This window comes from Grampus griseus (genome assembly GCF_964374135.1).
Source record: "Grampus griseus genome assembly, chromosome: 4".
Classification (NCBI taxonomy): domain Eukaryota; kingdom Metazoa; phylum Chordata; class Mammalia; order Artiodactyla; family Delphinidae; genus Grampus; species Grampus griseus.
The window spans coordinates 83,267,246-83,282,735 of NC_138997.1; the positions used below are offsets into that span (position 1 = coordinate 83,267,246).

Genomic DNA, 15,490 nt, shown 5'->3' on the forward strand with positions numbered 1-15,490 from the left:
TTGCTCTTTAGTTCTTCTAGGTCGGTGTTAAACATTTCTTGTATTTTCTCCATTCTATTTCCAAGATTGTGGATCATCTTTTCTATCATTATTCCGAATTCTTTTTCAGGTAGACTGCCTATTCCCTCTTCATTTGTTAGGTCTGGTGGGTTTTTACCTTGCTTCTTCATGTGCTGTGTGTTTCTGTGTCTTCTCATTGTGCTTAACTTACTGTATTTGAGGTCTCCTTTTCGCAGGCTGCCGGTTCGTAGTTCCCATTGCTTTTGGTGTCTGCCCCAAGTGGCTAAGGCTGGTTCAGTGGTTTGTGTAGGCTTCCTGCTGGAGGGGACTAGTGCCTGTGTTCTGGTGGATGAGGCTGGATCTTTTCTTTCTGTTGGGTAGGTCCACATCTGGTAGTGTGTTTTGGGGTGTCTGTGACCTTATTATGATTTTTGGCAGCCTCTCTGCTAATGGGTGGGGTTGTGTTCCTGTCTTGCTAGTTGTTTGGCATAGGGTGTCCAGCACTGTACCTTGCTGGTCATTGAGTGGAGCTGGGTCGTGGCGTTGAGATGGAGTTCTCTGGGAGATTTTTGCCATTTGATGTGACATGGAGCTGGGAGGTCTCTTGTGGACCAGTGTCCTGAAATTGGCTCTCCCACCTCAGAGGCATAGCCCTGATGCCTGGCCGAAGCACCAACAGCCTGTTATCCACACGGCTCAGCACAATAGGGGGGAAAAAAGAAAGAAAGAAAGAAAAAGATAAAATAAAATGAAATGAAATTTAATGAAATAAAATAACGGTATTAAATTAAAAAATAATTATTAAAAAATTTTTAAAGTAATAAAGAAAGAAGGAAAGAATAGAGCAACCAAACCTAAGAACAAATCCACCAATGATAAGAAGCACTAAAATCTATACTAAAATAAAGAAAAAACACGGACAGAAAGAACCCTAGGACAACTAATAAAAGCAAAGCTATACAGACAAAATCACATACAGAAGCATACACACTCAGAAAAAGATAAAAAGGGAAAAAATATATATATATATATATTGTTGCTCCCAAAGTTCCACCTCCTTGATTTGGGATGATTCATTGTCTATCTAGGTATTCCACAGATGCAGGGTACATCAAGTTGATTGTGGAGATTTACTCCGCTGCTTCTGAGGCTGCTGGGAGAGATTTCCCTTTCCCTTCTTTGTTCTCACAGCTCCTGGGGTTCAGCTTTGGATTTGGCCCCGCCTCTGCATGTAGGTCACCTGAGGGCATCTGTTCTTCACTCAGACAGGACGGGGTTAAAGGAGCAGCTATTCGGGGGCTCTGGCTCACTCAGGCCCGGGGGGAGGCAGGGGTACGGAATGCTGGGCAAGCCTGTGGCGTCAGAGGCCAGCATGACGTTGAAGCAGCCTGAGGCACACCATGTGTTCTCCCGGGGAAGTTGTCCCTGGATCACGGGACCCTGGCAGTGGCAGGCTGCACAGCTCCCAGAAGGGGAGATGTGGAGAGTGACCTGTGCTTGCACACAGGCTTCTTGGTGGCTGCAACAGCAGCCTTAGCGTCTCATGCCCATCTCTGGGGTCCGCGCTGATAGCCACGGCTCGCGCCCATCTCTGGAGCTCCTTTAAGCAGCACTCTTAATCCCCTCTCCTTGCACACCCCTAAACAAAGTGGCAAGAAAAAGTGTCTTGCCTCTTCGGCAGCTTCAGACCTTTTCCCAGACTCCCTCCCGGCTAGCTGTGGCACACTAGCCCTCTTTAGGCTCTGTTCATGCAGCCAACCCCAGTCCTCATCCAACCGAAGCCCGAGCCTCAGCTCCCCGCTCCCACCCGCCCCGGGGGGTGAGCAGAGAAGCCTCTCGTGCTGGTGAGTGCTGGTCAACGCCGATCCTCTGTGCGGGAATCTCCCCACTTTGCCCTCCACACCCCTGTTGCTGCGCTCTCCTCCATGGCTCTGAAGCTCCCCCCTCCGCCACTCGCAGTCTCCACCCACGAAGGGTCTTCCTAGTGTGTGGAAACCTTTCCTCCTTCACAGCTCCCTCCCACTGGTGCAGGTCCCATCCCTATTCTTTTGTCTCTGTTTTTTCTTTTTTCTTTTGCCCTACCCAGGTACATGGGGGAGTTTCTTGCCTTTTGGGAGGTTTTAGGTCTTCTGCTGGCATTCAGGAGATGGTCTGTAGGGGTTGTTCCACGTGTAGATGTATTTCTGATGTATCTGTGGGGAGGAAGGTGATCTCCATGTCTTACTCTTCCGCCATCTTGAATCCCTTCTCTATACTGTAGTTTTGACTGTCTTATGGTTTTAAAAATGCAGCCATATAGTAAATCTTTTAGTTAAGTTCATTTTGCTTAACTTTGAGACTTAATCTATGTTGGTACCTATGTTTGTAGACTGTTCATTTTCACTGCTGTATAATATTTCCCCATATGGATATATCATATCCATTCTACTGTTATAGTTCACATTCTCCACATCATCTAGTATTTTACATGTAAATGATATATGTGTACACACATGTGTAAACCAGCTTTATTTATATCTAACTTACATGTAAGAAAAAAGACTGATATTAAATAGACAGGTTGATGAGTTTTGACAAATACACACACCCATGTGACCACAATCAAGATATAGAACATTTCTATCATCCCTCAAAAATTGCCTTTGCACATTGGCAGTAAATTATCCTATCACCTACATTGGGGAACCACTGATCTCACTGAATTACTTTTGCCTATTCTAGAATTTCATATAAATTGAATCATACAGCAAGTAACGTTTTGTGTCCGATATCTTTTATTCAACCTGATGTTTATGAGATGCATCCATGTGGCTGCATGTCAGTTTGTTGTTTTGTCTGTTGAATGTTATTCTTTTGTGTGATTCTCCCACAGCTTCTTTAACTTTTTTATGTTTACATACATTTGGGTGGTTTTTCTTTTCATCTACATGTATGTCTGTTGAATATATACTTAGGAGTAGCGTTGCTGTCATAGTATATGCTTATCTTGCACTTTGGTGGGTAATGCAAAGTGGTTCTCATCATTGAGTAGTTATGCTCACTTATGTTAACACTAGCAGTGTTAACTAGTGCATTTCTTTTGTCTCATAGCCTCAACAGAATTTCGTTATTTAAAAAATTTTAGCCATACAGGTGGGCGGGTAGTTATATTTCATTGCGATTTTAATTTGTATTTTCTGATGATTAATGAAATCGAGCACCTTTTAACGCATTTATTGGTCATTGACCATGTTTCTATCTTCTTTTATGTGGTGCCTTTTGGAGTCATTTACCCATTTTGAGGGAGGGGGGTTGTTGTTTTGAATTGCATTTTCTGTGTTTTATAATGATTTTTAAGAGCTATTGATGCACCATGAGTTTGAGCCCTTTGTCGAATATATATTTTCCTCTTCTACATACTGCTTTTTTATTCTTTGATGGTGACTTTTAATGAACGAAAGTTCTTTAATTTAGTCAGATTTACCATTACTTTCCTTTAGAGTTAGAATTTTTCATATGTTAAGACACAGAAGATAATTCTGTTTTATATTCTTCTAGCTTTATTGTTTGGCCTATCATGTTGGGATTTATAATCCACCTTTTTTTTTTTTTTTCTTTTTTTTTCGGTACGTGGGCCTCTCACTGTTGTGGCCTCTCCGGTTGCAGAGCACAGGCTCCGGACGCGCAGGCTCAGCAGCCATGGCTCACGGGCCTAGCTGCTCCGCGGCATGTGGGATCTTCCCGGACCGGGGCACGAACCCGTGTCCCCTGCATCGGCAGGCGGACTCTCAACCACTGTGCCACCAGGGAAGCCCCTATAATCTACCTTTAATTGATTTCTAGGTATAGTTTGAGGTAGGAGTACTTTTTTTTTAATACCAAGTGGATATCCAAGTCATCTTCTTATTAAAGACATGCTTTGCTCATTGCTCAAGATTGACATCTTTGTTTTAACTTAAATGAATATTGGGTGCCTTTATGCCCATTCTACTTCACTAATCTATATATCTGTCCTTTTATCAGTAATGTAGTGTCTTCATTACCATAGCCTTAAAAATAAATCCTGATACCTAGCAGAGCAAGTCTTCTCACTTTCTTTTTCAGGTGTCTTAGTTATTCTTGGTCTTTTGCTTTTTCTTATAAATTTAAAGATCAACTTGTTAAATTCCACCTAGATACCCACCCCTGTAACTCTTTTGATTGGGATTACATTGATTCTACAAATGAACATAGGCAGTGTTGACATCTTTGCAGTATTCAGTCTTCCATATATTCCTCCATTTAATTAGATTTTCTTTAATTTTCTCAGGAATGGTTTCTCAGGACTGAGGTCTTACAAATCTTTTGTTAGATTTAATCCTGGGTTTTTATATTTTTCTGATACTTTTGTATATGGTATCACTTCTAATATTTCATTTTGTTCGCTGATATTTGAGAATATAGTTTATATTTTATATATCAACCCTATGAAGAGTAGGTTTGCTAAATTCATTTTTAAACAACTCTTTGAGGTATAATATTTGCATAATAAACTGTACCAATTCAAAGCATATAATTTGATGAGTTTTGAAAGATGTGTAAACCTATTAAATTAAGAAGTGGCAGTTCCATCAACCCTAAGCATTTCTTAGTGTCCTTCTACAGTCCATCCGTCTTCCATGCTCCCTTATAGAATCATATAGGATATACGTCTTTGTGCCAGGCTTCTTTCGCTGAGCATGATGATTTTGAGAGTTATTCATATTATTATGTTTAGTATTAATTTGTATCCTTTTATTAGTTCCCACCCCCAAGCTTGGTAGTAATCCCTTAGGTCCTTATACCACTATTTGTTTATCATTCACCTGTTGATGTACATTTAGTTTGCTTTAAGTTGTTGATTATTGAGGGTAAAACTGCTATGAAGAAAGACCAGAAAACTTTATTTCCCTGGAAATATGTTTTCAATTCTTTTGAGTTTCTAGGATTGGATAGCTGGGAGCTTAAATTAACTTTATCAGAAAATGTCAAGCAGTATTCCAAAATGGATGTACCCTTTTGCGTTCCTGCTGGCAGTATTTAAACCTTTTATTTATTCAACATGCTGTCTAACACTTGGTATTTACAGCCTTAAGTTTATCCATTCTAATGAGTCCGTATTTATTATCACATTTGTGTATCCTCTTATAAAGTGTCTATTTAAATTTTTGTCCATTTTTAAATTGAATCATTCCTATTAATAGATTGTATGTATTCTTTTTATATTTTAGAAACAAGTCATTTATCAGAAATATGTGACAGCATAAAGGTCCAACTTTTTTTTGGGAGGGTGTTGTATCTTATTTAGGAAATCTTTGCATACTTAAAGGTTGCAAAATTTTTCTTCTGTTGGTTTCCAGAAGGTTTAGAGTTTTAGTAGTAACATTTAGGCCTAAACTGCATTTCAAGTTAATTTTTGTATATGGTATGAAGTAATGGTTGATATTCATTTCTTTTTTTAAATTGAGCTATCCAGTTATTCCAGCAACACTTGTTGAAAAGACTATCCTTTCCCCATTGAATTGCCATGACATATTTTTTCAAAAATCACTGGACCATAGATGTGTGGGAGTATATGTGGACTTCTGTTTAATTCCATTGATTTATATGTCTGCCCTTTCACCAATACCACACAAATTTGATTGCTGTAGTTTTAGACTAAATATTGAAATCATATACGATAAATCTTCCAATTTTGTCTTTCTTTTAAATGTTCTGACCATTCCAAATTGTTCTTATTTGCATGTAAATTTTAGCATCACCTTGTTAATTTCTATAAAAAAGATCACTGGAATTTTGTTTGGGATTATGTTGATGCTGTATATCAATATGTGGAGAATTCACATCTTAACGATATTGAGTCTTCCAATCCATGAACATGATATATCTACTTATTTAGGTCTTCTTTAATTTTTCTCAGCAATGTTTTAGAGTTTTCAGTGTGCAGATCCTGCCCATATTTTGATAAATTTACCCCTTAGTGTTTCATGTTTCTTTATGCTCTTGTAAAAGTTATATTTTCAAACTATTTTTCCAATTGTTCATTGCTAGTATTTAGAAATACTATTGATTTTTAAAAATATTTCCCCCTATCCTGGTACCTTGCTAGACTGACTGACTTAGCAGTTTGAGAAGCTTTTAGGTAGATTTTTAAGGATTTCCTGTTGATTAGATACAGACTTCTGCTTATAAGAGGCCTTCCTTTCCAATCTGAATGTTTTTTTATTTCTTTCGCTTGTTGCACTGACTGCAACATATGAACTAATGTGTATATAACTAGTGAGCGCCCACCTCCTTGCCTTATTTCCAGTCTTAAGGAAAATGATTCAGTCTTTAATCTTTGATTATGATGTTGGTTTTTCATAAATGCCCTTTATTAGGTTGAGGAAGTTTTTTTCTATTCCTAGTTTGCTGAGAGTTTTTGTCATGAATGGATTTTGAATTTTGTCAATTGGTTTTTCTGAATCTATTGCTGTGAGAATGTGATTTTTCTCCTTTATTTTCTTAATTTGGTGAATTATATTAATTTTTCCGTGATAAACCAACTTTGCTTTCTTGTGGTAAATCTCACCTGGTCATAATATATTATCCTTTTTATGTATTGTTGGATTTGATTTGCTAATATTTTGTTAACGATTTTTGCATGTTAAATTTATAAGGAATATTTGTCTAATATTTATCTGTTGTTTTGTTTTTGACTGGCTGTGTATTAGTAATACTGGCCTTACTGAATGAACTAGGAAGTAGTCCTTCCTTTCCTATTTTCTGAAAAGGTTTACATAGAATTGGTATTATTCCTTCCTTAAATGTTTGGTGGAGCTCACCATTGCAGTATTTGGGCCTGGAGCTTTTTGTGGGTAGGTGATTAATTACTGAATTCAAATTTTCTAATAGATACAGGGATATTAAGATTTTCTATTCTTGTGTCCTATTTGATCATTTGTATCTCAAGGAATTTTTCCATTTCATGTAAATTGTTGAATTTACTGGCATAAAGTTTTTCTTAATTGTCTGTAATTATCCCTTTAATGTTTGTAGGATTTGTAGTGATGTTCTCTCTTTCATTCCCGATATTGGTAATTTGTCTCTTCTGTCTCTCATTCTTATTTTCCTTCCCTGAGGGTTATAAATTTTATTGATCTTTTCAAAGAACCAGCTTTTGGTTACCATTATTTTTAAATTTTGTTTATATTCTATTTCATTGGTTTCTGTTCTTTTATATAGATATAAATAAATAGATAACTACAACTACATATATATAGTCTTTCCTATAGTTACTTGGGCATATTTATATTTAAGAGAAGTTAAGGACACTGTCCTGATCCTTATATTTAAATGGAAAAATAGAACTCTTTCATATGGTAGTAGGTATTCATTACCTTCTGTTTCCACAGTGTTTTCCTCTGGCATTGCTGTTATGTTGTATTCTAATTAATTACCTGTAGTATTTCTCTCTCAAGGCTGTGAGATCTTTGAGAAAAGGTCTTATGTATTTTCAAATTATGCTCTTAGAGCCAGACAGATTTTTTATTCAATATTGTAAAGCTAAAGACAAAAGAAATCATAAATACTTGGGCAAATATGTTCATTTTACTTTTGTGAATTATAAATGTAAGAAGCAAACACTTGTAAAATCCAATAAAATCTCTTCCTTTAAGGCTATTTAAAAAAACACATTTATGGAATTTGGCCATTGTATTTGTTCATTAAAATCAAACTTATTTTTGAATATTGGTTTTTCTAACAAAAAGAATATATGTGCCTACAATTAATCCTTTACTCAAGATGGTAACATCTATTTTTACGTATTTTATCTATTTTTCCCTTTGCCTTAAGCTATTTCCGTGAGAGAAGAAATGTTCCCACCTCAACTGGAAAATCTATGACACAACAAAGTGAGTCTCAGCTTTTAAAGTCTGTAAATTAGTTAGTACTCATTTGATACTCTTACAAGTGTTAAAATCATGATCAAGAAAGCAGCCCACCTGTGGAATAGGGAATAGTGGGAATAACTGTCTGCCAGGGTTCATAGTACTCCAGACACTTTTAAAGGTGAGTGAATGAAAGGCAGTAATATATACGCAGACTCCTGGAAATTTGCACATGCTAATGTAAAAAGATTTTTTTACCCAGGCTTCATTTATCATTAACCACAGTCGAAAGCATTTAACTAAATTATGTGGTTTCTGACAGTCTGAACTACAGGGCGTAGATTTATGGAAAGTAATTTTGCCATGGTAACAGGAAAGGGCTGACATTGCTCTGGTCAACTGCTCGTTGACAGAGGCTTTTCTTTCTTTTTGAAAATTCTGCGTGTACAAGTTCAGGAACATTCTTCTCAATGCTGTTAGCAAACACTTGACTACTGAACCTTTAAAAAAATTTGCCACAGCAGAAAATGCAAGTGTTGAGAATTCTTTCTTGTGGATCAATGTAATTCAGGGATTGTGGAAATTCTCTTGAAAGAATTTACTTACAGTTGCATTAATAGTTATGGTATTAGAGGGATTATATTAAGTGGATTCTGGCATTTTGAATGCTATAACATCTAGCTGTTATGTTAGTGAACTTTTAATGATCATTTGTTTAAAATTATAATAGAATTAAGATTAATTTTCTGCCATTAAAACTAATCTCTTATTTAGGAATTAACATTATAAACACACCATGACAATTTCCATTGTATGGGGAAATGTGCTTACTTATATTAACATGGATCCTATAGGTTAGCAAGGACAAATGTGACACATCACACTTTGAGAAACAGTGAGTAATGTGTTTTGGTTGTGAAGTGAGGGGTGTATACATTGAGAAAATCATGCTTAGAGTTGATTTGAGGGTAAGAATTATGAGCAGAATTTTGGACTCTCAGAGAATAAAGCTTAAGTTGTGATATTGCTATAAAATAATTAAACACATGCTTTTTTAAAACAATATTTCACATTATTCACATCTTTCTATTCTCATCCTATAATTCCCCCAAAAGATACGAATGAGGAGAATTCATCTTCCATTTTCCCTTATGGAGAGACCTTTCTCTTCCAGAGACTAGAAAATTCCAAGGTTAGTCCCGTACATTTTAATTTTTTTCCATATTCAATTCTTTGCTTTTCTGCCTATATATGCCTCTTCATTTTCCTTTAAGCTGTTTGAAGAATGTGTTATATTGAAGAAAGAAATTTCCATTCAGCGAAATTCTGCTCAGTAAAATCATGGCAGATTTATATCTTTAAAAATATATCACAGAAATACATTTCAATTTGATTTTAGGAATACAGATCAGTGGGTTTTCAAAATTTACCACAAGTTACTTAAAAAAAAAAAAAGAATAAGACAAACCCCTGTAAAAAGGAAAGGCAAACTGACAGAAGCTACTAGATTTTACTTTGCCTTATACCCAAATATAGACAGACTTCTAACTACTTACAAATCTTAATTATTCAGTTTATCACTTAGTCTTTCCTCTCCACTACTTGTTCTCTTTTGGTATTTTATTTCTTGGTCATGATGAAAGAGAAGTTGGAAGACAAAAAGTAAGTGGGAAAGTAAAAGTAAATAAATTTTATTCTTAGCATCTTCTGTTCTTCTTAGTTGAAATGATGAGTTATTAATGATTTAAATAAAATATTGAAAAAGGGATCAAAAGGCTACCATTTAATATAGTCACCCTAATTAAATTGTTTTTATTGAAAATTGATCTAAACAATTGACGTTTGTTTAATAAAACTAAACCCAGATACTGTGAATCTTTGTAGAATATTGCTCCCCTAAAAACATGTGTATTTTTTTTTTATAGAAGAGATCCATAAAGAATGAATTTTGGACCCAGGAAGATACACTCAAAGGGGAAACAACTACTGAAAGAAACTCATTTTTTGTCAAATCAAGGTATGAGGACATGATTGATGATGATTAATTCTTTTGAATAAAATGTTATATAATATACAATGTTGAATTCTTGCTCATATTATATTTCTAAGAAAATAGTTTACATTGGTAAGTTCAAATCCTTTCTTTTGACAACAGCACTCATTTCAGTAATTGAATTTAGAGCCTGTAAATCGATTCTATAGTCTGTAGCACATTATTTTTGTCTTTTCCTAATTGAAACCATTCTCCCTTTCCCAAAGTGGCAAATATTTGGTGACCATGTTTGCACTTTAAAGATAGGAAGTTACCTTACTATGAAGAAGAAAGGGGCAGTGCCAAAAATGTCGCTATGTGAGGTGCATAATTTTTACAAATGTAAAGTATCCTTTTATTAGAAGTTCAGCATTGACAAGCAGCTTGAAAATTATCCAGTTATTTGGATCACACATGAGATTGAATAGCGTTTGTAAGGTACCAACTTAAATTTTATTTTTCTCTCAGCTTTATTAGCACTTGATGTAGTGCATCATTACCTAACATTTGTCTATGTTAACCTTTATTCTTCAGGGCTAACACTGTTGAGGGTTTCCTTAAGATGAGACTAAATAATTGAGAATCTTCAGTAGGCATTTGATATGAACTTACTACAGTGCAGAATGTGGAAGGGGCCAAGTTAAGTCCTTTAAGGTGGCAGTGATTTTTAGAATACCACGTCCAGAAGGATGTAATTTGACTCCTACGCATATCTGTTTCATTGATTAGCAAAAACTTCTTTGTAATGAGTTTTATTATGCATGAATGGCTGAGCCAATCTGTTTTGTCATTCCTTAAATCTATACGAATATACTTAGCAACTATGTGTTCCAGTAAATATTATATGTTATACAGCTTTTACCTTCTGAATGTACCCTGGCCCTTTCTTGTTTTCTAGTTAGCAATGTGGTGCAGTTTTTTTCTCATTAGTGATGCAAAATAATACTAAAGTTCTCACCAGTCAAATCTACTCTTTGTTTTATTACATTATGATGTAACATAGGGTCCTTGAAGTCAATTAGTGGAGAGTCAGAGAAGGGGCAACATGTGGAAATAAGATCTCTAGTACCTCTCTCCACGAGATAGTGGTTCATGATCTGGCCCATTAAGTGACTGGCCACTTACTGGTGCTGGTGAAGATGTTTAAATTGTGATGCAGAGAATATGGCAGTCTCCATCCTCACCACTCACACCCAACCCCCCAAATAAACAGGTCAGATTAAATGATACATAAGAAAAAATACACTACTTCTAGTAGTATTCAAATATGTGTTAGTATAATGAGAGATTTCTATTTTTCAGGAAGTTTTAAAAATTATCAGATGCGTTAATTGAACTCCACCATTTTTCCTGGCCTTAAATTTCTGTGATTGGTTGTTTATAAATAGAAAAAGTAACCAATGGCTCAAGTCACATAGAGCTGTGGGAAATATTAAAACCATTCTTTTTTCATTTAGCATATATGATAACAGGATGGAGAACGTAAGTGAAGACAAAGTAGAAGATATTTGGATACCTCGAGAGGACAAAAACAATCTTCCTATAGACTCTGCTTCGGAATCAGAATATTCAACAGTAGAAGAATGCTTTCACAGTTTAAGAAGAAAACATTCAAAGCCATATAAATCTAGGACTCAAAAAGCAGTGAATTTTGTCCCTGTTAATAGGCACAGTTATCCACTAAGCTCAACAAGTGGAAAGGCTGATTCATCAATCATTTCCTCAAATGTAATATCTCCCTATGCCTGTTTTTATGGATCATCTGCAAGAAAGGTGAAATCAGGATGGCTTGACAAACTCTGTCCCCAAGGGTATGTATTTATTCTTTTTTGTTTTTTTTCCCCTAAGTGGCATATTTTTAAAAATTCAAGCGTATCCATTTCTAAACCTGCTAGGTTGCTGTTGCTCCTCCCCACCCCCCATGCATACAGAGACAGTTTGTAGGGACTTTCAATACACTTTTGCAAATGCTCTTCTTTAGATATAATGTGGGGCATGGGCCATGTGCTGTGTGGAATTCTGGGTTAAGGTTCTGCATAGCAAATTAAAACTGGAAGTCTGATTTCACATCTAGATCCTTAATGTTAGTTTCTAACTTTGCACCAAAATGCACTATCCTGTATCTCAATTTGTAGCAAAGAAAAACAACAGCGATTGAGTTTGTATTACTCAGCCCACGCTGTTTGGCCTTCGCTCTTCGCTCCCATTATAACAGCGTTTTGTTTGGGAATACAAGGCTTATTGTAGTTAGGGGAAAGTATGTCACTGTTACATTTTAGGCTTCACTGCTATTGATATATTGTTTTGAGTTTTGAATGTTGCACAAAAGGTCAGAGTCCCTTGAATATTATACTTTAAAAGCAGTTTTATCATTTCAGTTGTTGACAAAGAAACTTCTGTCCTTAAGCATTTTGCAGTACTGAGAAATCTTTGGGGAGGGATTATGTTTAATTAGAATTATTTTCTGACATCCTGAATTTTGAATGTCCTTTTGAAATATTTACTGGAAATGTTCCTCATGAATTATTAAATTATTTAGGGATTAAATCTCTTCTGTTTAAGTAGTTGTTGTGGTGAGTCCCTATGTTGTGCTGGTTTTCTCTACTCTTCCCCGAAAAGGTGTATCATTTCTAGAAAGCCTTGTTTTCTCCTAAAATAAATTTTATTAGCAAAAAAATTGCTAGAAGAAGCATCAGTTGACTAGTGGGAGAAGGAATGATATTTCTTAAGGAATCGAAAAAAGAAAGCTGAACGCTTTTGTGGTTAGTAATTACATGATTAATACTTTATAGGATTGCATCCCTTTAGCAAATTAGATGTTGACTAAACTGAAGCAGAGAACTTCTTAGCATCACATATTTTGTCTCACTCCTTTCTGGTTGCATTAGGATGACAAAGTAGTTAACTGTGTCTGCTTTTCATCAGTCATCGGTATTATTGGTAAATGCATAGTCAAATTGCACCGGTATGAGTCATTACTCAAATATACACACTGGTGGAATGAAACATTGAGCGGGAATAGTCTCAGGTCTTTCATTTCTGTAGAATTTAAATGATTAGGGAGATCCCAGTGCTCTCTCAAAGTATCACTGGAAGATTTAGCAGATTCTGCATACAGAGCCCCTAGCAGCTGTGGTTTCCTGAATGATCTCTGGTGGGTGGTACCTCGATCTTGATGGAGTTAGGTTAGTATGTTTATGTTGCAGGCACAGAGAAAGATTCACCATTACTGGCCACCTCTGGGATAGTTAGAACATTTTCTCTCTCTTTTTATCAGAACTCTGACTTTCCATCCTTTCTATTCTGAACCTGTCTAAGGTTAGAGGCTGTAATTTTTTGAGATTTTTATTTTTCCATTTTAGAGAAAATAATTGAGTTTTCTGACTTCAGAGGCTTTTTCCAGGTTACCAGGATGCAGCTAGGAAAGTAAACAAAGGAGCTTGTTATATCACCAAGAAATTAAAAAGCTCTTCTCCATGATTATATTGCTATGACTTAAAAGAAATATGTGTAACTGGCCAAGAAGCATGTATTTATTAGACCACAAGTGGAATCTCCATTTTTCCTTTTTTCTAGTTAGACTCTGTAGGCTATGGTGAGGGTGTTTAAGATGCTCATTAATTAGACAAAATGATGCCTACCCATTCCTTATGCAGAGGTTACTGAGCTTTGTTTAACTCATGGTCGCATGTCTCTTTGGTGCAGGTAGCACTGATTTTGATGGCATTCTGAATTCCACAGAGAAAGTATTAGTACACTTTTTCTGTAAAGGGTCCGATAATAAATACTTTAATCTTTACAGCCATATGGTGTCTGTGGGAGCTCAGCAACTCTGCAGTTGTAGCATGAAAGCAGCCACAGAGAATGTGTAAACTGATGAATGAGGCTGTGTTTCCATAAAACTTTATTTATAAACACATTTCATGGGCCAGGTTTGGCTTGTGGGCCATAGTAGCATAAAACAGATTTGAGGGTTAGCTGAAATCTTATACCAGCTTCCTCCATCTCCTTTGGGCCCCACATCGAAAATTATAACCTGATAGATTACGGAACAAGGAAACTACTTCATTATTCTATCAAATCTAGACATAATAAGAAGCAGGATCTCTCTTCGGGTACCTTTTTGCCCTGAATGCTCGTACCCAGAGAGCAGCATGACTTGTACCTTACTTCCCTCAAGTTCTTGCTCTAAAGTCTCCTTTGCACGAATCCCTGAACACCAAAGTTAATATTATCACTGCCCCTCCCTCACCACCCCATTACTCCCTTAATTATTTTTCTCATAGCTTATACACTTGATGATTTATTTGTTGCATATATGCTCCGTGGGGACAGTCATCTATATTGGTTTTTGTTTATTGTGGTATCCTCAGCAACTAGAAGATTGCCTAGCAAGTGGTAGATTCTTAGTGTTTGTTGTTGAATGAATTAGTAAAAACAAACTAGTATTAGACATAGTTTTTTCTTTCAATCTTTCTAAAACAGCTATTTTTTAATTTATAGGGATCTTGTAGTAAAAACTAAACTCCAGACACTGTATTGGTTGGAAATCTGCTGGTGCCGTTGATAGTGCTGGTGTACATTAACAGAGCAGTGAACTCTCAGTGCATTTATTTAAATTCTGTTTCCCCCTATAGACATATAGGAAACCCTTTTGACTTTTTAACCTGCTGTTTTCTGTATGTGAGGACATGTGTTGTCAAAACACAGTTTACAAACAAATAGTGGGAATTCCCTTCTCTGTCCAGTATTTAGGACTCTGTGCTCTCACTGCTGTGGGCTCGGGTTCAATCCCTGTTCAGGGAACTAAGATCCCACAAGATACGCCACAAAAAAAAAAAAAAAAAAAAAGCCATACTTGGTTATCCTTCTCCAAATAGTGTTGGAAACTGTCCTCAGTCATGAGTGACATTAAACAAAGTAATAAAATTCATAATCTGGATTTATTTCATGTGACTGAGTGTCTGTTTGCTTTGAAATGGAAATGCCAGTTCTGAATCAATGCACAGTATGTGAAAACTGCCCAATATTTAGTAAGAAAATAATTGGATAACACCATGCAACTAGAGAAATATGGAAACATTTCCAGCTGAGCTTAAAGTATGAACATTTATTTAACTATTAGAATGATCTAATTATAATATAGCCTTATACTGTTGGTTTAAAAAATTGTATGGAAAAAACTTGATAAAATGTTGAACTTGGGTTTGTTGTTAGTGTTTCAAACAGGTGAGGCAGATGAGAAACTTAATAAATGGTCTTGCGTTAAAAAAACCTCACTGGGTTTTGAAGATAAAAAAACAAGTCTCTTTCCTTCCCCTTTCCTATCTGCAACTAATACGCTCAAGCTTTTCAGCAAGTCTGAATAGATGCAAATATGGAAGACTGGATAGAATTTATTCCAGAATTTCCTGAACGTGCAACTCAGAGGAAGAATCCTGTGAGTTTCTGTAAATCAAAGAGAACATGGTTGAATGTGCCACACCCCTTCTAGGAGAACCAGGTATTGAAATATCCAAGAATATCTGCAACTAGGAAACGCTTTTGACTTTTTAACCTGCTGTTTTCTAAAGATGTTTGTGTGTTTGGT

General features: G+C 36.0%; 1 protein-coding gene across 1 annotated transcript in view; it reads left to right on the plus strand.

The window, feature by feature from the left end:
* The window catches only part of ARAP2 (ArfGAP with RhoGAP domain, ankyrin repeat and PH domain 2), a gene marked incomplete at both ends in the record, with an annotated part of 182,354 nt that overhangs the window by 11,445 nt on the left and 155,419 nt on the right, over positions 1–15,490 (plus strand). Inside the window, 4 exons of the mRNA XM_082653125.1 lie at positions 7,834–7,892; positions 8,984–9,060; positions 9,794–9,885; positions 11,358–11,711. Coding sequence (XP_082509251.1) covers positions 7,834–7,892; positions 8,984–9,060; positions 9,794–9,885; positions 11,358–11,711 — 582 coding nt within the window. The remainder of the gene's footprint in view (positions 1–7,833; positions 7,893–8,983; positions 9,061–9,793; positions 9,886–11,357; positions 11,712–15,490) is intronic.